At 39.1% G+C, this 21,804-nt stretch overlaps 1 protein-coding gene across 4 annotated transcripts; it reads left to right on the top strand.

The window, feature by feature from the left end:
- The first annotated feature begins 239 nt into the window (after positions 1–239).
- LOC311487846 (sterile alpha motif domain-containing protein 9-like) lies at positions 240–21,724 on the top strand. Of its 4 annotated transcripts, none has more exons than XM_084544242.1 (13): positions 5,621–5,735; positions 6,076–6,143; positions 6,551–6,608; positions 7,083–7,184; positions 8,830–12,813; positions 14,114–14,139; positions 14,229–14,293; positions 14,510–14,718; positions 14,839–15,095; positions 15,197–15,322; positions 17,377–17,515; positions 17,615–17,650; positions 17,745–21,724. In XM_084544242.1, exons 5-13 carry the CDS (start codon positions 10,032–10,034, stop codon positions 17,807–17,809), a joined length of 3,705 nt encoding a protein of 1,234 aa, XP_084400368.1. In that variant the 5' UTR covers positions 5,621–5,735; positions 6,076–6,143; positions 6,551–6,608; positions 7,083–7,184; positions 8,830–10,031; the 3' UTR covers positions 17,810–21,724. The 4 variants fall into 4 exon arrangements, with proteins under 4 accessions (XP_084400369.1, XP_084400370.1, XP_084400368.1 ...); XM_084544241.1 differs by having other exon boundaries at positions 7,083–8,920; positions 10,007–12,813; XM_084544243.1 differs by lacking the exons at positions 5,621–5,735; positions 6,076–6,143; positions 6,551–6,608; positions 7,083–7,184 and adding an exon at positions 240–444 and having other exon boundaries at positions 8,830–8,920; positions 10,007–12,813.
- The last annotated feature ends 80 nt before the right edge of the window (positions 21,725–21,804 follow it).

Here is a 21,804-nt window from a genome sequence, read left to right as displayed (position 1 = left end):
CGTTTTTCCGTTTTTCCGTGATAATGAAAGGCATCTTTACATGCATAATGACAACCATAATACTGTATGTTGAAATCTGCAATATAACTTCATACCTTGAGTGTTAAAGCATTCCCCCAAGTGATTTTAAACGGTAATAGATAACATTATTTATTATTTTCGATTAAACATTAATGTTTTTTTGTGGAGGTTATTGGTTTTAATGTGATGCACAGTGTAAGTTGAGAGCCACTGTTGTAACCTATGTTACCAACTGTGGTCAGAAGGTGGCGGTGTTGTAGTATAAACGCCCAGAAGCAACTGGGCGTTACCATTACTTGGTTTCGTTTTCCTTTAGTTTTGGACTGAATAAAAACGTGAATGCTGGATGTGAGACAGTATTTTAACAAGGTGGTTGCAGCACGCATCGGAGACCATGATGATTTAGAGAAAACGCTGTGAAAGGTAAGTAAGCATTGCCAGAGCTATAGGTTATGTATTATTTGACTGTATTATGTATTATTTGTATTATGTTACGCTTCTTGTGTAAAGTTTTGATTATAACAAATGCAGCAAGAACCAGAAAGGGCGTGATTCTAGTGTCGATGCCAGGTAGTGTCACCTCTGTGGTAAATTCCGGCACTCTGACTACTTGTGACTCCGCAAATTTGGACTGGTTTGTTATCATTTGTTATGCCGATTTGAAAGAATGCTGATTTGTGTGTGTGTTTATGATAGGCTGCACTTACATAAGCAATCTGGATGGTTAAAGTACTGAACAACATATCAATTTTGCCCATTTTTGAACAGCTTTTGGGCTTGGAAATAAAAAAAAAGTACACTGAAGTTGAACAACATGAACTTTCTTCTATGTACAGGTAAAAAAAAAAAATACGCTGAAATAATTTTCATTAATTTTTAATTAATATTCAGTCCAAACAAGCTGAACACAGAATCCACACCGTGGATACACACATCAAGCAGATGAATATATGCAGGCTAACATTTTCTCTGCAGTGACAAAAACAACTGACTGTGGCCCCAGTAGCATATGAACAATGAAATAAAACAATTTAACTAGAAATTAGGTGTAGGACTTGATTTAAACGACTGAATCAAATAATAGACACAGACATGGCTACCGTATTCAGACATGAATACTGTAAACTCAAGCTCTTTTAATGTCTGGAAAAATGCATTTAATTGCATTTCTATTCAAAACAGTAGTAAAAGAAAGAAAATATCCCTGGCCAAAACTGAACAGACCTAAAGTTAAAGTGCAATTTTAAGTACTGTACCTTTTCAGAACAGCATTGACTTTAAATAAATAAATAAAAAAAATAAAGTTATGTTTACCTAGGGTTGAAGTGCTTTGGTGGTATGCAAACTCTTTTTATTTATTTTTTTTGCACAATTTGCACAAAACCCCACTTTTATCAAGGCTTTCATCGGGTAGTTTTTCATATAAAATCTGCCTTCCATCAGTCCTAGCAACGTGCTTTCAACCGATTCCTCCATTTTGGTAGCTGTTAGCCAAGCTCTGACATGTGCATCAGTGTAATCGGTGTACCAGGAAATCATGTACTGACAAAAGTTCAGAGATGTTTGGAATGTAAAGTGGGATTAGAGACAAGAGCCAATTTTAAAACGTCACTAAAGTCCAAACAGCAGAACCGCTTTGGCAGAAGTAACTAAACACATCAGAATTTTTTTTTTTTTTTTTAACACTGTTGGCCAGACATATGGCTAAACCAGACATATGACTACAAACGATATATTAAAACAAACCAGAAAATGTGTCCCTGCCCTACTAGGCAGTTCGGCAGCTGACAGACTTGCGAGAGAGAGTGACTGTCTCTGCCAGTAGTCACAGAGTGCCAGAGGTTGCTATAGGGTTGTCACCTTTTGCCACACCGAGAGCTAGTTAGGAGTTGCAAGTACTCACTGTGTGCCAGAGGTTGATATCGGTTGTTATAGGGGCGTCACTTTCTATCACACAGTGCCGGAAGTTGCCATATAGGTAACACTACCTGCCAATGCCACTTCTGTAAAAGGACCCTTCTTTCTTGTGAAACCCCCAGTCATTGTGTGACAATTCATTTCCTGGGCTACATTTGCATGCCCTCTTATTGCCAAAGTTTCACAGATCAAATAAACTCACGGCACTATTTAAAGCATTTACAATAAAACAATACCACTAAGGAAAAGTTTTACATGCCTTATTTTCTTATTCTCGTAACCAAATCTACACATCATCTTAATCTTAATTTTTTCATTACAGTTTCATTCTGATGATGTAGCATTTTTTTATGCAATTTACATCTAATTGGAATTTACATTTTACTCTATAAACAATTGCACTTACATTTTTCCAGACCATGACTTTCTTTTCATCCAAGGACCAGCGAGGTCCACCACAGCTCCACACCCCACTGTCAAATATGGCCTTAAGTGACTCCTATAAACAGTTTAATCAAAACATATTGCTTTGAAAGGTATGATTACTTTCTACCTTGCGTATAGCATGTGGCTTTATAAATTCCACCTACCTTTCAGACTAAAGCATTTAGTTACAAGTTAACGATACAGAAGACATTAAATCTGAACTAGACTTAAGAGACATCTGCATCATATAGAAAACGTTGGGAAATTCTTTGTGTGTCTGTAAATGACATACAGTATAAATACAAGCCATACACAGTGCATTTAAACTCATACTATCCAGTGATGTGAATGGACATTTTCATTTGAGTATCACCTTTAATAAAGTGAATGTAAACTCATATAAATCTATAAAGATGGCAACAGTTGCCTAGCAACAATGTTCTCATGTTGCACAACTGATGTTACTACCTGAACACCAAACATTTTGTGTTCATGAGTCCACATTGAAGACAGCAAAGGTTCTGTGGTGTCCACCGGAAGTGCTGGGACTTATACTCTAAATTAGCACAGTACAAAATGACAGACTTTTCTTTTTCTGTTTTTTAATGTTTATTAAGGACACTAACAATCTGAGATGGCAAATGGACCAGCCCTGTCCACTGCTACAGGTGGAGAAAAATATGTGGTCAGCACTTTCAGAGATTCCCTCTCACTGTTGGATGTTCTCCATGCAAATGAGTTCGAAGGAGAGTCATTTGATCCAAAACTTGCTGAGGAAACAGAGCATAATTTTTACAGAGGAGCTCCCCCCAACTGGTTAAACTTTCACTTTAGTGAACAAGCAACGTCAAAAGGCACTGGAACTCTTTTTATTAAACGAGATGGATATCACATACTCAAGGAACAAATTCAGAAAAAAAGAAAACTCTCTGAAATATCAACTGTTAAACTGTTTCACCAACCAGGATGTGGAGGGACTACAACAGCCATGCAGGTGTTGTGGGATTTGCGGAAAACCTTCAGGTGTGCTGTTTTAAGAGGATCAACCTTCGACATTACAAAAGTTGCAAACGAGGTGATCAGCCTTTTCACAGCAGGCGATCAAGGCCACCAGAACACTGTCCTACTGTTACTGGATGATCAACAGATCTTGGATAATCTCCAAGACAGCATTATGAAGATAATTGCTCAACAGAAGACCTACATGCCTGTGGTAGTTTTACTCAGCTGCGTGAGAAAAGATGCAGTTCCAGAGGGTGACCATGTCGTACTACAGAATGTACTCTCAGACACAGAGAAGCAACAGTTCAATGAGAAAAGGGAAGAGCTTAGCAGAAGATATGGCGATAGATGCAAACAGTTTCATGGTTTTAACATATTGCAAACAAATTTCTCTCACGATTACATCAAGGAGGCATGTGAGATATTTAAAAGAATCAAAACAAGAAACAAACCTCTGAAGACTCAGCTTGCTGCCTTCCTATCCCTGCTGAACGCCTATGTTCCAGGTTCATATCTCCTGGAGTCTCAGTGCCTAGACTTCCTCAGACATGATGACGACATCCATGGATACCTTTCACTGGAGGATCTAATGAAGCCTTTCAGTCATCTCATCGTCACCTTCCAACACAATGTAAGATCTGAAAAAAAGGTCCGCATAGTTCACCCTTTGATAGCACAGCATTGTATTAAACTGTTGGCAGACGCAGGAGTGACAAGAAGTGACACAGCAAGAAACTTCCTGACCTGTTTTTGTAAAGATGAGGTTCCTCCATGCTTGCTTGGTTTTGTCAAAGACATGCTAACCAAAAGAGAAATGAAAAAAGGAGGAGAGTCAGACAGTGGTACAGACATTAAAAAGGGCCAAGAAAGGTTTTCTAGGCTGATTCTAGACATTAAACAGGAGGAGGGAAAAGCCCAAACGAAGGAGGGAAATTTCCGGAGTGCATCAGTTTTAAAGGTGGCGTCAAAAAATTTCATTCAAAATGCCTTTTTTCCACAAGCACTTGCTCGTTTTTATTACATCGAACTAACAGACTACAATCTGGCAGAAATGTGGGCAAAGAGAGCAAAGCAAAGAGATCCCCAAAGTTCATTTGTTGCTGATACACTGGGCCAAGTCCATAAGAACCACCTGATGAACAAAGAAGTTACAGAACCTAGAAAAATCTTGCAACTGGCCAAAAAGGCAACAGAAGCATTCAAACATGAAGAACAACTGGCTGAGGATGAACTTGGAGAAGAAATGAAAGATCATCACCAAACTAAAGTCTCGCGTTTTTATAACTCCAGAGGACAGTTTGGTTACCTGCAGGTTTGCAAAACTCTGTATGAGAAACTTGTCCATCTAAACAAAACATGGGGAGAGGTTCTCACAAAAAAAGTGTCTATGATCAATGTATTGGAATCACTTGGAGACAAGAAACTCTACAGATTTAATACTCTAATAAACAGCCTCAGAGATGAGGTAGAGAGAAAATGCGAGTTTTTTGATAAATATCTGTCTTACTCAAAGCTTAGCATAGAGAAAGAGGATCCTGAATACATTTGTGACGACACGTCTGACTGCTACAGGAAGTACATTGGAGAGTCACCACCAAAGCATGTGAAACAAAAAGGTGCTGAAATCATCCAGAAGCTTAAACAATCCCTAGCTTACACTTCTGTAGGAGTATTGTCATGTCTTGACAGAGAATACACTGAACAAGAGCTAAAGGAAATCACTACATGGTATGGAGAAATCTGTTCAATCAAAGATTCAGGAGTACCTCTGGTCAACTACATCTTTGCTCATATCATGTTAATGAATACAGGAGAGAACTGTCTTCTGGAACCCAGTCTATTAACAGCATTTACAGAGAAAATGCCCCTGAGTAAAAAGGATCAACCTGAGCAGCACATGTTAGCCCTCCTCCTGTACTGGCCTGACAAAGAAGACAAATGTGTCTTTGACCTCAATCAGTTGATTCAGCAAATGCACCACTCTTATGAACATACATATAAGACATATTTTCGCTAAAGGCATCTTCGTCCTCTGTTTTTCATTGGAAAAGGTCAAGGTCTGAGCAGAACTGTTCACAGAAAACTCCTTGACCAATTGTTTTTTGAACAAAGTCAAGAAAAAGAAGACTGGAGCAATAACTGGAGGAGTGAGAACATTTTCAAAAATCCCAGGGTCCAGGAGCGCCTTCTCACAGTCCAAGGGGTGGTACGAAACTACAGAGTGTATGCAACTGTCGGGGACACAGAGATCGAGGTGAATGCCAATCTGCAAAACAGCCTCTGGGAACTACGGCCAGTGTTCTTTTACCTTGGATTTACCATCAGAGGTCCTGTGGCCTTTGGCATCCAGACCAAAACTGAATACAAGGGTAAGATACTGTATCTTGATAGTCATTAAATATATACATGGCAGAACTTTAAATAACCTGTCCTAGGTTTAATTCCATTGAGCTTTTTTCATTACAACTGCTCTTTGTACTTCCATGTCAAGATGGAAAATATACAGTAGTTACTATGTGCATTTTATGTGCAAAAAACATTCCTTTTACCCACCATATACTGAATGTTAAAGTTGGTTGCTCTGTAGCTACTTGTTACAGCACAAAGATTTTTTCGCATTCAATTTCTTACTGAGGTCTGATAAAGAAAGTAACAGTTAACATTAACTCAGTTTTATGACATTTATGGCTGTTTGTCTTCTCTCATTAGGTGCCAAACTGGACCCAAACTCAAAAAACACAAAGCCTGGGTCGTATGCAGATGACACCAAACTAAAGGTGAGAGAAATAACTTCTTGAACGCTTTGTATGACCAAACTGGCAACAAGTCCTTCAGCATGTAAACTGATTCGTAATTCAGAATGTAGTTTCATTTCAGTACTGTCTAGATAAGTTGTATATCATCAGACTACATAAAGCGCCCAGCTTCAAATACATAATTTTATTCCTAGACATGATCTGTGAACACTGGTGGCCAGGGACAGAGACTGAAATATTCATACAAACCACTAATTGTGAATGATTAATCAATTGGCTAATGTAACATATAAGCTACAACAAAATGCAAAAGCATTTTTCCTCTGACATGTACAATGTGCTTCAATTTAGTCTGGACAGTGTAAGATTTATTTTATTCATTGAATACTGTCATAACACAGTTAATGTTGTTTCTTTCTGACTTCCAGCCTCCATCAAGCTTCACACCTGAAGTGTAGGAAGGAAAACTGCACAAATCTCATACAGGTAATCAAATCACAGTTTGACTGATTTCAGTCTGTCTGTCTTCGTAAAGTTTTCTCTCAAATTAGACTCATAATCACATTATGAATTCCAAGGGAAGTGCAGTTCTATCAATGCATGTTCTTATATGCAACATATTGAAATTACAGTTTTTGTGTAGTGTAGATTCCCAGCCTTAATGTGGGGGTTTTCACATCTCCACAATCCACAGCTTTTAGAATGGCGTAGGAATTATTGCCATTTTCGCACACAGACCCCCATCTTCCCAAAGATGATTAGAGAAATGAACTTCATAAATAAACCTTATAAAGCTTTTGGGTTTCTACATAATTTCCTAATAGTACCAACAGGAGTTTTCAGATGGAACTGTTTTGGGGTCTCTCTATAATTAGAAGTGCACAAGGTGGAAGTGGCTAAATTCTTTCTGAAACAATAACATGGTTATTTAAAAAATGTTTGTCTTGTTTTGTCTTCCAGGTGCTGATTCAGCAGAGACTTCCAGTATCTCAGCAGAAACAAAGCTGGCTCTGCCCATATCCCTGTAATTCAATCCTTATAGGCGGTTTAGGCTTCTTTCACGTAGGTTGATTAATCATAATGAAATTTGGTTTCTTGCGACCATGTCTAGGGCAGATGAAGCCAGAGAGGTGATTGACACAGTGCGAAGAAAAGGTTCAAGAGCTTGTAGGGCTCTGATCACTGATCTTTCGTGAGGTCATGGTGTTTGTCACACAGAACATTACCCTACATTGCCGAAATCATCCCACGGCCTCAGCCAGCCTGTCTTCTTCCCATTGTGAATCCTGGTCCCATGTATTCCCCGGTTAACCCATTCAGACCGGATCACGCATCTGTGCGTGTTTACCTTTAAGACCGGATCACGCATCTATGCGTAGTTACCATTAAGGCCGGCAAACGTGTCATTTTGAGCGTTGTCGTCTTTTTCGAGGCACATGGCCAATTATATGCACTGTGATTGGCTGAAATATTCTTGGGGTGAGTGACAGAGATGCTTAGGGATTTTTTTTAAACTCATGTGACTAATAAAACGCTTTGTGATTGGTCGAAATAAGCCTACACGTGGAGTATGTTTTGGTCGAAAATTGTAAAACACCGTGCTAGCGATCCGTCACGGCTGACTCAAGTGAAGGAAGTGATATTGACGAAGTAATTGAAAAAATAGATCTTTACTGATTTTCAAAATTTTAAAAATTTTTGGTGTTTATTGATTTAAAAAAAAAATGCATTTGAAGATTATGCCCTAGCAAGTCAGTCAAGTTGAAAGCCAAAGAAGTAAGCTGTCAAATGCTTTTTATCTCATGTTTTTATCTGCTACAGAGCCTGAGAAATTAAGGTTTTAGTAAGCGTTGACATATTTTGAAAAACCTCAGGTTTTGAGAGGGGGTTTACAGAAGAGTATTTAGGCCTAAATGGGTTAAGCGACACCTGTTAATGGCACGTGGCTATTAACGTGATGTAAAAGAAAACATGATTGATCAGACCTGGCCAACTTGACCTATTGCTCTGTGGTCCAGTTTTGAAGCACACATGTCTGTTGTAGGAGGTTTAGGCAATGGATAGGGACAGTTGTCCGTGTGGTCTGTTGGATCGGCCCAGTCATAATCACTTAAATTCTTCCAATTGTGCATCTTTTCCTGCTTCTTTTCTCTATTATTTTTATTGTTTGGCACTTGTTTTTATACTTTATATATGTATTGCTAAATATTCTATATGAGACATCAACTAAACATTGTCTACATGCTAATTCTGAGTTTTTTTTAAATACTGTACATGGGCAGAGCAGTTTATGTGCCTTTGAATGAATGTTGCCTCTTATGTTAGATCAATATGAAGAATCCTTTTTATTGTCTTTGCGCAGTGCTCAGTTATGCCCATGGTTTGTTATGTGTGCTATCTATTAAGTGCTTTAACCTGGTTGTCCTTGTAAAAGACAGACTGCTCTCATTGGCCACCCTTTAAATAAAGGTTGAATGAAAAACAAAAAGGAATGGAATGGATTTGTTTTGCAAATGTGATAAATACAAAACAGGTATTAACTCATACCGGGCATGACGAGTCATCACCTGGCATATCACGACCTGACTTGCAACCTTGCTGAGCCTGTTTCTGTTTACTTCATCAAATCACTTCCTCTGTGATCGCAATGATGATCACAGACTGTCTGACACTCCCTATACCTGTGTCCCTGTCGAAACTAACTTAGGTGTTTTCAGTAAATCGACACCCTTCACCACTCACCTAATGTAGATACAGAACGCAGTCAGGCACATAATTCAGGAGATGTTTCCAGAAAGGTAAGAAACATTTTTGTGTGGGATAAGGTTTCTGACAAATTGCACTCATAAAAGGGAAATTTTAGTCTGAACAGCACTGAGCTAAGTACATGATATGTAGTAATTCTACACATCATGTATCATGTATCTATAGTATTTTAGTGCAGTGATATTAATTACTGTTAAAGGACTATTATCTGGACATTTATATTTCAAGTGACTATATTTTCATTAGCAGTAATTACCAGCAAATTATTATGATTCAGATTTTAACTTACAACATATAGCTTGTGTAAATCAATACTTTTCTTGACTTAACACAAGAAGAAAAAAAGCACAGCTTCTTTATATGCAGGACTTCTTTCACACATGGGTACCTGTTCTTCTCCACTTATTTGTACTGTCATTATTGGCTTAAGTAGAATTAGCGAGTGGAACAATACAGAAGGAGTTTCAATGAACACCAACAAAGGTCTAATTTAAGTTTCAGTTTTCTGCTTGTGTGCTCCCCTTCTCACATTTCTCACTCAGTTACCACAACAAAGACAGCCCATTTGTAAAAGTGGATTAGCTGGATAATGAATGTAGATGTGTTTGTTGCTATGCAAGTCATGATATTTTTGTCATGGGAATAAAGCCCATATGCAGCTTAGAATAATGTTTTTGATTGAGGCAGTAAGATGATGCGGTAAGATGATGATTTTCTTTCTACCAGAGAAAAGGTCAGAGATGAACGTCACACCTAAAGCCAGGCCAAGACTACAGGAATTGCCTCGAAATACATATACGTCTTAACCTCGCTCTGTACCTAAGTTCAGCCTAGATCTGGTAATGTGAGGGTTAACAGATCCATTTTTAAAGCTCCCGAACCATGAGCACACCCGTCGGTGACATAAGATTAATATAAAAGATCTTCCATACTTAAGGACTTAAGATTTCCAGTACTTCCACAATAACCAATGATCGAAAAGAGTTCTTCTTCTGCTGTGCAGAGAGTGAACTGAAAAGATGATAGCTGTTGTGATGTTTGTGATGTGTTATTCCCACTGTCAACTACCCATTTATACAGTCTAACATAACCTTTTATTCTTATTTTTTTACATCTAGGAGTTCTCAACTCTAAAAGTCTGAAATGGCCCGAAGACCGACTCTGTGTTATGCCACTGCTGGCAAATATTACATGGACGAAATCAAAGATTCCCTTTCTCTTCTGGACATTGTCTATGAAGATCAGTTCGAAGGAGAATTCATCAGTCAAGAAACTGTTGAACGAACGGAGGAAAACTTTTACAGAGGAGCTCCACCCAACTGGTTGAACTTTCACATTAGCGATCAGGCAGAGTCAGATGCCACTGGAACTCCTTTTATTAAACGAGATGGATATCAAACACTTGTACAACAAATTCACAAACGGAGAGAAGGCCCTGGAACATCAACAATTAAATTGCTCCACCAACAAGGATGTGGGGGCACTACGCTGGCTATGCAGGTGTTATGGGACTTGAGGAAAACCTTCAGGTGTGCCGTCTTGACGGGCTCAACCTTAGATATCCAAAAGGTTGCAAAGCAGGTGGTCCACCTTTTCACAGAGTGCAGTCAGGGCCACCAGAAGACTGTGCTGCTGTTACTTAATGATGATTTAATTGTGGACAGACTTCAGGATGGCATTATGGAAGAGATTGTTGAACAGGAGATAGAGATTCATATGCCTGTGGTCGTTTTTCTCAGCTGCGTGCGAACAAGTGAATATGTCATCCTCAAAAAAGAGCAATCTTCCAAAATCAAACAAAAATTCAAGAGGAATGAAAGAAATTATGTCATCCTCAAAACAACCCTCTCAGACACAGAGAAGCAACACTTCAATGAGAAAAAGGAAGAGCTTAGCAGAAGATATGATGACAGATGCAAAGAGTTTCATGGTTTCAACATATTGCAAAGTAATTTCTCTCACGATTACATACTAGAGGCATGTGAGATATTTAAAACAATCAAGAAAAGACATAACCCTCTGAAGACTCTTGCTGCCTTCCTATCCCTGCTGAATGCCTATGTTCCAGGTTCCTATCTCCTAGAGTCTCAGTGCCTAGACTTCCTCAGACACGATGACGACATCCATGGATACCTTTCACTGGAGGACCTAATGAAGCCTTTCAGTCATCTCATCGTCACCTTCCAACAAGATGTAAGATCTGAAAAAAAGGTCCGCATGGTTCACCCTTTGATAGCAAAGCATTGTATTGAACTGTTGGCAGACGCAGGAGTAACAAGAAGTGACACAGCCATACAATTCTTGACCTGTTTTTGCAAAGATGAAGTCCCTCCATGTATATTCGGGTTCATCAAAGACATGTTAACCAAAAGAGAAATGAAAGAAGAGGAAAACATGGAAAATGCAGAAAAGTGTCTAAGAAGACCGAGAAGAGAAGAGACTCAAGAAAAGTTTTCCAGATTGATTTTAGATATTGAGGAGAGGGAAGACAAAAAACAGAGTGCATCCCTCCTAAAAGTTGCTTCAAATAAATTTGTCGAGAACTCTGTGTTTCCTCAGGCACTTGCTCGTTTTTATTATAGAGAGCTAAAAGACTACAACAAGGCTGAAAAGTGGGCAATTATGGCAAAGCAAAGAGATCCCAAAAAATCATTCATTGCTGACACGCTGGGCCAAGTCCATAAGCACCATCTGAAGAACAAAGATCGTTCTGCCAAACCAAGAGAGATTTTGCAGCTGGCCCAAAAGGCTATTGAAGCATTTGAAGATGAGGAACAACTTGCTGAAAATGAGCATGGGAAAGGCATGAACGAAGATGGGAAGACAAAAGAATTGCGAGCTTTTAACATCAGCGGGCAGTTTGGTTATTTGCAGGTTTGCAACCTTCTGTACAGTCGCCTTGTCCGTCAACACGAAGTTTGGAAGCAAATTCTCACAAAGAAAGTGTCCATGGGCTCTGTCCTGGAATCACTTGGCGACAACAAACTGACCAAGTTTAATGGTCTAATAGACAGCCTCAGAGACAAGGTTGAGAAAAAAGTTGAATTCCTTGATACCTTTTTGACTTATTCAGAGTCTGTCATGAAAAAAGATGATGAATCTTACATTTCTGGAGAGACAGCAGAATGCTACAAAAAGTACGTTGGAGACTCAGCACCCAAACAAAAAGACCAACTCTCGCAAACCCTCCACAAACTTAAACAAAAACTGGCTGCCACCTCAGCTGGAGTGCTGTCGTGTCTCGACAGAAGATGCTCTCCATCAGATGTTACAAACATTGCCACATGGTGGAAAGAAATCTGTCAAAGGAAAGATTCCTCTAAACAGGATTTCGCCAACTACATCCTTGCTAACATCATGCTGATAAATATGAATGAAACCCCATCCAGTCCTGACTATCAAAGTGCTTTTAAAGAGAAATCCCATCTGGCCTCTGAGACGCAACCTGAGCTTCACATGTTAGCCCTGCTTGTGTGTTGGCCTACACATGATGAAGACAAATGTGTCTCTGACCTCCGTGGATTAATTAAAAATGTTCAGCGATCCTACGAACATGAATACAAGACACTCTTTCAGTCAAGGTACCTTCGTCCTCTGTTTTTTATTGGAACAGGAAAAGGCCTGAACAGATTTGTTCATAGACGGGTACTTGAAATCCTGTGGCTTAAAGATGTTCTACAGGACTCGAACACTAACTGGAGGAATGAGAGTATTTTCAAAGATCCCACAGTCCAGGACCACCTTCTCAAAGTTGAAGGAGTAGTGCGAAATTACCGTCTGTATGCAATGTTCAGAGGCACAGAGATTGAGGTCGAGGCCAACCGAACTGGCAGACTCTGGAAATCAGGTCAAGTGTCCTTTTACCTTGGATTTACCATCAAAGGACCTGTAGCTTTTAGCATCCAGAGAAGAACTACTACTAAGGGTAAGAAAGTAATTTATTTATTTTTTTATCCCAAACAAAGATTAATTTTGTGGACATGTTGGGGATGCCAACCTGTGACCTTTTCTCTAACTATTATATCCACAAAAAGACAGACGTTTTTCAATTCATCCTGAGTTCCTGCCCTTGTTTTCAGCCTTTTTTCAATACACTATTACTTGGACGAACTATCCGTTTGGGTAGTTTAGTTTCTTTGACTTTTTCTTTTGAACATAAATAGTATAATCCATTAAGACATTGCATTTTGTTAAAGGGGAACTACCGTTTTTTACAACCTGGACCTTATTTCTGGCATAAAATACGATCGTTTACTCACCCATATAACTTTGGTGTTATTTGGAATCCTTCGGAAGATATTTAGCTCCAGTGGAGCGCCGCGTATATCCATATAGGGGGAGTGACTGGGGCACCGAAACGCAGCCTCTAAATAACGCATTATCTGCCGCGAAACGATTTCACCAGTATTTTGTTATGATAAGCTAGTGCTATTCCCCGTTGAGACTGGAATTACCTGTTATCATCATCCGGGGTCTGTAGATTGACCTACTGACCTCTGACCTGGATGATGTCATCTCTGAGCGCCACGCACACCCGCGATGGCCAGTTTGTTTACCTGTAATTTGCTACTGCTACTTTTTTGCAACATGGCTGAATATTTTTCCGATTCTGAGGTTGTGGATGACAACTTTGTTTATGATGGACATCCTTACCGTTTTGAGCCGGAGTATACGGATGAGGAGCTCGCTGAAAGGAGAATGTGCAGGCAGAGAGAGGAACAGCTGGCCAAAGAACAACAAACTGCTGCACGTCCGCAAACAGATAACAGGTAACTCCAGACTCAACAGGGAATAGCACTAGCGTATCATAACAAAATACTGGTGAAATGAGTTTTGCGGCAGATAATCCGTTATTTAGAGGCTGCGTTGTGGTGCCCCAGTCACTCCCACTATATGGATATACGTGGATGTAAATATTGTCCGAATGACTCCAAATGACACCAAAGTTATATGGGTGAGTAAATGATCTTATTTTTGCCAGAAATAAGGTTGAGCTTGTAAAAAATGGTAGTTCCCTTTTAAATTTATGTTTCAAGCTACATTGTCCACTTACTCTTAAATATACTGTGTAGTTGAGGACGATTGAGGATTTTTGGAGGTCAGTCATGTTTTGGTGGGCAGGAGATGTTTTGCTGCTGACCTTGTCAGAGCAGTTCACTATTGACAAGTACCTATTACTTTTTCCCAAATTAAAAATGTCTTAATGTCCTCCAATGTGTCTTCAGGAAAGCCGGGAACTTGTGTCAACATGGTAAGTGCTTGTTTGATTGTTTGTTTCGGTTCTTTCCAAAACAACCAACAATTACAACTTTAAAAAACATGTGTTGATTTTTGAAACAGGGATCCAGTCACTGGAATAAAATTGATCCGGAGGTCGAAACTAAGGATGACGTCCAAACCTACAGGTGAAGATGCCATGTTAATACTATATGTCAGAGCACAGAGGAACAGTGGCCATCTAGGGATCTTATAATGGCTTATGTTATCACAGAAGAAGAGCAGATGTTACTGTGATATATTAGAACAAATATCTAAATAGCTGTAAACTGAGAGAGTTCAGCATCCCAGTTGTTCCTCATTGAGTCAACGTTTCTGTCCATTGTGCCCCATTCTTTCCATAGCCTTACGTCTCGAGGAGGTTGCTATGAATGCAGTGTGTCTGCCCTGCGCTGGGTTTGCAAGGAAAGGGTCAGCATCAAGTACCATTTCTGCTCTTGGGATGACCATAGAGAGAGGCCTGCATGCATGGATTACATGCCAGCTGGACCCCTACTGAACATTTCAGTCAAAGCTGGAAAGTTGGAGATGGTGCACCTGCCACACTGGATAGGTGAGTAGACACACAGTAGGTATTATGAAACGTTTGTGTGTATGATTAAATGAATAAATTAATAAATGCAATCCTTATCTGTTCACTAAATACTGTCGGTTTTGTTTTTTGTTAAATCAGATTGTGATTCTACAAGTGCAGACATGTTTGCAGTTCTACACGTGGATACCTGTGGAGATTCTGTGCAGCAAGTGTCTGAAGTGACAGCATCCCACGTCAAGTTGCTCCACCCAACTTTCTCTCCAACAGGGGCCATAATCTGGATGAAGCTGGGTTTACCAGTAAAGGTTTACTGTGATGCGATGATATTCAAGACAACACAGGAGTTCCTCACATTGCGTGTGTACCTGGTTCCACCTGATCGTGATTTACAACAGGTTTTTTTTCCCTATTAATCATTGACTCCAAAACTAGTTTGATAGTTTGATCGTACTTTCTGATTCTGATTTTCTAATTGCATTTTTTTTTTTTTTCACAGAAAGTGGAGAAAATGGAGGAATCGTGTGGATCAATAATGATCCCAAAACCGAACCCAGACAAATCTCTGCAAATGTGGGGTAATTTCGTCCTGACAACAGATCCAGAGGCTGCTGTTCAGCCTGATGTAAGGTTTTAATAGTTTGAGATATCTGGCTCAGTTTTAGTACAGTGCCTATAAAAAGTATTCATCCAATAATTTGCCTATTTTGTATAATAATTTACAAAATAATGTAAATTAATTAAAAAATAATGTATATAAAGTAAAATAAGCGATATTCACCCTCTTCAAGGCGGTGTTTAGTAGATGCATCTGTGGATGGGTCAAACGCAGAAAAGTAACACTGATTCTCTATTGGACAAGTCATTTTTTTTTACTCTCGAACGTTCACCTTTTTTTCTTTAAACCATGTATGCGTAGCTTTCTCTAGATTCTGGTTGTTTCCCTGCTGGAAAATTAATCTTCTTTCAGGTCATAGTTCTCTTGCAGACAGAATCACATTGTTCTTCAGGGATTTACCTATATTTTATTAATTTTACCCTCCACATTTACAAGAGGTCCAGGATCTGCTGCTAAGAAGCGTCCCAAACGTACGATGCTGTCACCACCATGCTGCTTCACAGTGGAGATGTTTGTGGTGATGTTCAATGTTTGGTGTCTGCCAAACGTAGCATACACTCTGATGCCCAAAAAGCTCCAGATTTGGTCTCATCAAACCAAAGAAATTTCTTCCCGCTTACCTTCGAGTGTCCCACGAGATTTAGTAAGAGCTTTGTTTAACAGTGGCCACCCTCCGCTTTGACTGGTGAAGAACCCGTACAGCACGCTCTCCCATCTCAGCTGCTGAATCTTTTATCTCCTTCAGAGTAATCATTGATGCCTTGGTGGCCTCCCTAATTCAATTTGTGAGGATGTCCTGCTCTAGGCAGATTTACCCATGTGCCATGTTCTATCCATTGCTTAATAATGGGTTTAACTGAACTCTAGGGATTGTTCAATGAATTATAAATGACTTTTTGAGATCTCCATTTCATTGATTGTCAGACTACTCGCACCAACTGGTCAGACCACCGTAGAATTAAGGAAGTTACTTCTTTAATGCAGTCTTATATATGTTTAATTAATTGACATTAGTTTATTGAAATATGTTTTCACTTTGGCCAAAAGCCAAATTATGTTGACCATGATCGCATTTAGAAAAGTATTAAAACAGGGAAAACATCGAAGGGGGTGATTACAATTTTTAGGCAATCTAAATATAAAATATCTCAAAGCGGAATTTAACTTTTTGAGAATGAGGAATTGCATGTATCATTAATAATCCCAAAACCAAACCCAGACAAGTCTCCGGCAAATATGGGATCATTTTGTCCTGGCAACAGATCCAAATGCTGCCGTAACATTTAATGTTATTAGTGTACGATGGTCTGCACATGGAACTGCAGACGAGTCTAAGTTCCAATTAGAGATGGGATTTACGGCTCTTAAGAGGGAGCAGGATCTTGTTGATTCGTTCCTTTTAAAGAGCTGCTCTGGCTCATTTTGATGTTTATTTGTTTTCAAGATACCAGCCTGGGGGTGACTTATTTATTACTGGGAGGAATCATAGAGTTGGATCAGAATCATTCAAACTTATCTTGAAAATATATTCTACTGGTAGACTATCTGCCTTTTTTATTCTGAAATATGGACTTTGGATAGATACTTCATTTAGCGTGTTTGGAAAATTCAGTAAAGATTTATGCGTTATTGAACCCAGGTCAATTGATTGGGAGGCAGATACGCTCTCTACATGCTATAGTATTCCAGCAAAAACTACGCTTATGTATCTCGATGCTGCTGCGTTTAAAACACAGCAATAAAATAATTCATTTATTCATCTTCTGTAACCGCTCATTCCTGTTAAGGGTCATGAGGTCTGCTGGAGCCCATCCCAGCTGTCAGCAATAAAATAATAATAATTTAAAAAAAACAGCTCGCAGCTGCGACTCGGGTCCAGTCATTCGTTTTAAAGAGCCGTTCAATAGATTCGGTTTGTTCACGAATGTCACAGCCACTTCACTTAGGGTTAGGGTGTTTCAGTGGTGGGACCACATTTCTTATTAATTTTGGATTTGATTAGCTAGAAGAAGAAAAAAACCATCTAAAGCCTGCCTAATAACACAATATCTCCTTCACAGAAATTAAAGCTAAGTTATGAACGGACAAACTGCTTTGAGGTGTTCATCAGGAATGCAGACAGCGACTTTATCCTAAAACTTGAAAAAGAAAAGAGAAACAGTCTTGAGGACACTGTGTGGACCCGTACCATACGGAAAGGTTGGTGTCATTTTAAATTTAGGTGCTTACTGCCAGAAACCCCACATCCATCCATATCTGTATATACTAATCAAGCCTGTGGCCTGTATTTTATTTCAGGAGACTATCAAAATACATGCAGCAATGATGTACAAGGTAAGAAGAATAGACCCAATATGCAAATAAAAACTGCCAATGCCAATTTGTCATTGTAAAATTTTACTGTTGTTTCCACTCCTTTTATCCACAGGGACAATGGCCTCAGATCATGGATCTCCATCGCACGGTTCTAATCAACGGGGTGAAAGAAACTAATCTAAAACAAAAAAGAAGTGACGCTTTGCACATAAAGTGAGCGTTTGGCAGTAAGACGATGGAAAATGCATGTGAAATGAAGACGTTTTCAACAAAGTCTACAGTGTATTCTAACATAAAATATGTAATTGTGTCTGTAGAGAAAAATCCTGCGTGCATTAAAAAAAGAGCCATCTAAGCAATGCAGAAAAATTATAATATGAGCTATCACTGAAACAATAAGTTCTCATTATTCAGTGCAAGACAGCATGAATAGTCTACAGTCGTGTGTGACTGTATTTTCATTGCAACTTCTCTTATTGGTACTATGGTAGTAGTACCTTAAAGGTATGCTATTCCGCTGTATCTCCTAACCACCGCTGCAGTCGTATTTAGGCTCATGTTCAGTAGCCCAGTGTATATCTTGTTAATTCTCATATCTGTTACCACGTGGCTCCATGTTGCATTATATAAGACGCAGGATAAAACTGAGAAAGCCACTGCATAGTCATATTTGTCATACTCGCTTTTTTCATGTTCATTTTTAGGTTGAAGTTGTACCTTAGGGTCAACTTTTTCAATGTAATCTTTGGTAACAATGTTATCAGTGTGCAATGGTACAGTTTTAAATCATATTATCCACTGTCTGTAATCGACCCTTGAATGCTTCAGACGTCTCCAGTGAAAAGACTCCCTTTGTGATCTTAGGTTCCTAAATCTTTAATTGCTTGTATTTTTGTATTTCATTGTGTGGATTTATGAAACATGTGGAAATATGAAACCTAACAACAAAAACACGCCTCACAAAAGAAACATATTTGTGATAGAGGGTTTGATTTTTTTATATATATATATATGTAATTTTTTCATATTCATTTCTATTTTTTTCATTTCTTTCTTCAGTGTAAATATTTTGTGTGATACAACAAGTCAGTTATCTACATATAAAACCCCTACAAGGTCCATTCAGTTTCAGTTACAATGGCAAGGATTTACAAGTGCATTGAGGGTTAGAATATAAAAGGGGTTTATATATTTAATTACCTGATGAGCTGGCAAGTGAGTGGAAATGTGAATTATTCTGTGATTAAGAACAAGAGACTTTTATTTTTTAACATTAAACTGTTTAATAAAGTTGGGTTTTTACAATAACGTATCCACTAACTGAATTTGTTGTGCATTTAGTAGAACTGAAGCAATTAAGAGGAATAATAAGCAACTTTTTCATCCATTAAGAGATTTTTTCAAGCAAAACAGCGGAATGAGGCAGTGGCATTAAGGGATCATTAACAGGCATCATGTCCAATGCGGTAATACTTTCCTATTCAATTCAATTCAATTTTATTCGCCAATATCACATCAACAACAACACAAATTGTTTCAAGACGCTTCACAAAATCTGGCCTGAAATCCCACAGAGCAAGCACTAAGGTGACGGTGAGACTTTTAAAAATACACTGCCTGGCCAAAAAAAAAGTACAGTGATATGTTATAATTAGCCAGTATATTTGTTAATCTTCCTGTCTGGAAGGTGCTTTAAAGGTGTAATTTGTAGCGCTAGTGTAAGTTAGAACAAGACTGTTGGTGGAGAAAACAAGACTGTATGACAGAAGATAATATCCCCACCAAACAAAAGGTCACACACTCTAACACACAACTGTAGCTTTGATTACAGCACTCATTCACTGTGGTATTGTTTCTGCACAAACTTCTGCAATGTCACAAGATTTATTTCCATCCAGTGTCCCTTCACATTGTACATGTGGAAATGTTCTTACTTTCACTATTAAACATAGCCCTGTGTTCTACTGTTTTTCTTGGATTCGATTTCACCAAATGTGAAAGTAATCGCCGATCACGATCAATCAGGATTTTTTTCCGACCACATTTCTTCCTCAAAGACGATGGTTCTCCACTATCCTTCCAGTTTTTAATAATGTGTTGGACAGTTCTTAACCCAGTTTTAGTAGTTTCTTCAATCTCCTTAGATGTTGTCTCTGCTTGATGCATGCCAATGATTTGACCCTTCTCAAACAGCCTAACATCTTTACCACGACCACAGGATGTGTCTTTAGACATGGTTGTTTAAGAAATGAGAAGCTACTCATTGCATCAGTTGGGGTTAAATAACTTGTTGCCAGCTGAAAGATAATCACCCATGCAGTAATTATCAATAGGAGGCTCATACCTATTTGCTTAGTTAAATCCAGGTGGCAATGTTTTTTGGCCAGGTAGTGTATTTTTGGCATTTTTAAGGCTACCATGCCATGTGTCGCTGCCACTGGACATTTTGCCAAACTGGTAGAAAAAATGCCAAAAGCAAGGAAAACCAAATTTAGAGTATGGCAATACCTCCACTGAATATATTCTGAAAATAAGTCTTATGATCAAGTATTAAGCAGCATCATTAAGTCTCTTACCTCAGTAGATCTCCTTATTAGCTTGGAAGCCAGAGCAACTTCCTCAACGTCAATCTTTTAGTGATGGATAGTTGGTCTGGGGTGTCTCTGTTGGGAACTGATTATAATCCGGCAAAGACCTGCCTCACCAATTAACTCATTAGGGCAGTCAGTATTTATGAGCCAATGGACAGAAGAGTAACAGCAAAGTAGTCTTACTCGTCATCTGAGCGCAATGCAGTTACATTTGTTTATGACAAAATAGCTGAACACACCAAAACAAGACTAAGGAAGCACATGCAGAGATCCAGGTGTCAGATACACTATATTGCCAAAAGTATTCGCTCATCTGCCTTTACACGCAAATGAACTCAAGTGACATCCCATTCTTAATCCATAAGGTTTATTTAATATGATGTCGGCACAGCCTTTGCAGTTATAACAGCTTCAGCTCTTCTGGGGAGGCTTTCCACATGGTTTAGGAGAGTGTTTATGTACTTGGTACAATGCAGTTAGACAAGTACCGTTCTCCTGACAACCACCAAACCCAGATTAGTCCATCAGATTGGCCGATAGAGAAGTGTGATTCGACAGAGAACACATCTCCAGTGCTCTAGAGTCCAGTGGCGGCGTGCTTTACACCACTACATCCGACGCTTTGCATTGCACTTGGTGATGTATGGCTTGGATGCAGCTATCCAAAAAAAGTTCGAAAAAAGGCAACTAGACCAGTGCAGCTAATTTCCATTAACGGTGGAAATGAGCTGCACCGGTTTCTGGTTGTTTACACAACGAGCAAGTTTCAGTAGGAGTTTCCTACTTGAACCTCAGACTTCCCACCAGTCCTCCAGAACTGAAGAAACTACTCGGATGAGTGGTGAAACATCTTCTCAAAAAACTCTACAAATCCAGTTGCCTTTTTTCAAATCTTTTTTGGATATACCATGACCTGGATGACTGAGAACCTTCACAGACATCTTGGATGCAGCTGCTCAGCCATGGAAGCCCATTCCATGAAGCTCTCTATGCACTGTTCTTGAGCTAATCTGAAGGCCACATGAAGTTTGGAGGTCTGTAGCGATTGACTCTGCAGAAAGTTGGCGACCTCAGCGGAATATGCGCCTCAGCATCCGCTGACCTCGCTCTGTCATTATACATGGCCTGCCACATCGTGGCTGAGTTGCTGACGTTCCAAATCACTTCCACTTTGTTATAATACCACTGACTGTTGACTGTGGAATATTTAGTAGCGCAGAAATTTCATGACTGGACTTGTTGCACAGTTGGCATCCTATCACAGCACCACGCTGGAATTCACTGAGCTCTCAGAGGGACTGCTTCTGTTTGATTGTAAAGACTGCTTTTTTAGGAAGACGTAGGATAGCATAGCTTTAAGGTACGTAAATATAGTATAGATTTTGAACATTTTCTGTTATTTCTGTGAAGCAGCAAACCACTTTTCCTGCAGCAAAGCAGCAATAAAAACAAAATATTTTTTTTTGTGTGTGTGTTTTATAAAGCTCATTCAGGTGGATATTTTTATATAAAGAATGTGCTCTATCACCAAAGGTATGTACAGCAGCATTATAAGTAGAATTAAGAACTAAGTAAGATTAA

This window comes from Chelon labrosus, assembly GCF_963514085.1.
Source record: "Chelon labrosus genome assembly, chromosome: 1".
Classification (NCBI taxonomy): Eukaryota; Metazoa; Chordata; class Actinopteri; order Mugiliformes; family Mugilidae; genus Chelon; species Chelon labrosus.
This window is presented reverse-complemented; position numbering and strand designations above follow the sequence as displayed.

Bases quoted from the DNA above. Each gene is read 5' to 3' on its own strand.
- LOC311487846 (XM_084544244.1), top strand. From the start codon at position 10,032: ATGGCCCGAAGACCGACTCTGTGTTATGCCACTGCTGGCAAATATTAC. The intron at 12,814-14,113 runs GTAAGAAAGTAA...ATGTGTCTTCAG, and splicing joins GAGAAGAACTACTACTAAGG to GAAAGCCGGGAACTTGTGTC. The intron at 14,140-14,228 runs GTAAGTGCTTGT...TTTTTGAAACAG, and splicing joins CGGGAACTTGTGTCAACATG to GGATCCAGTCACTGGAATAA.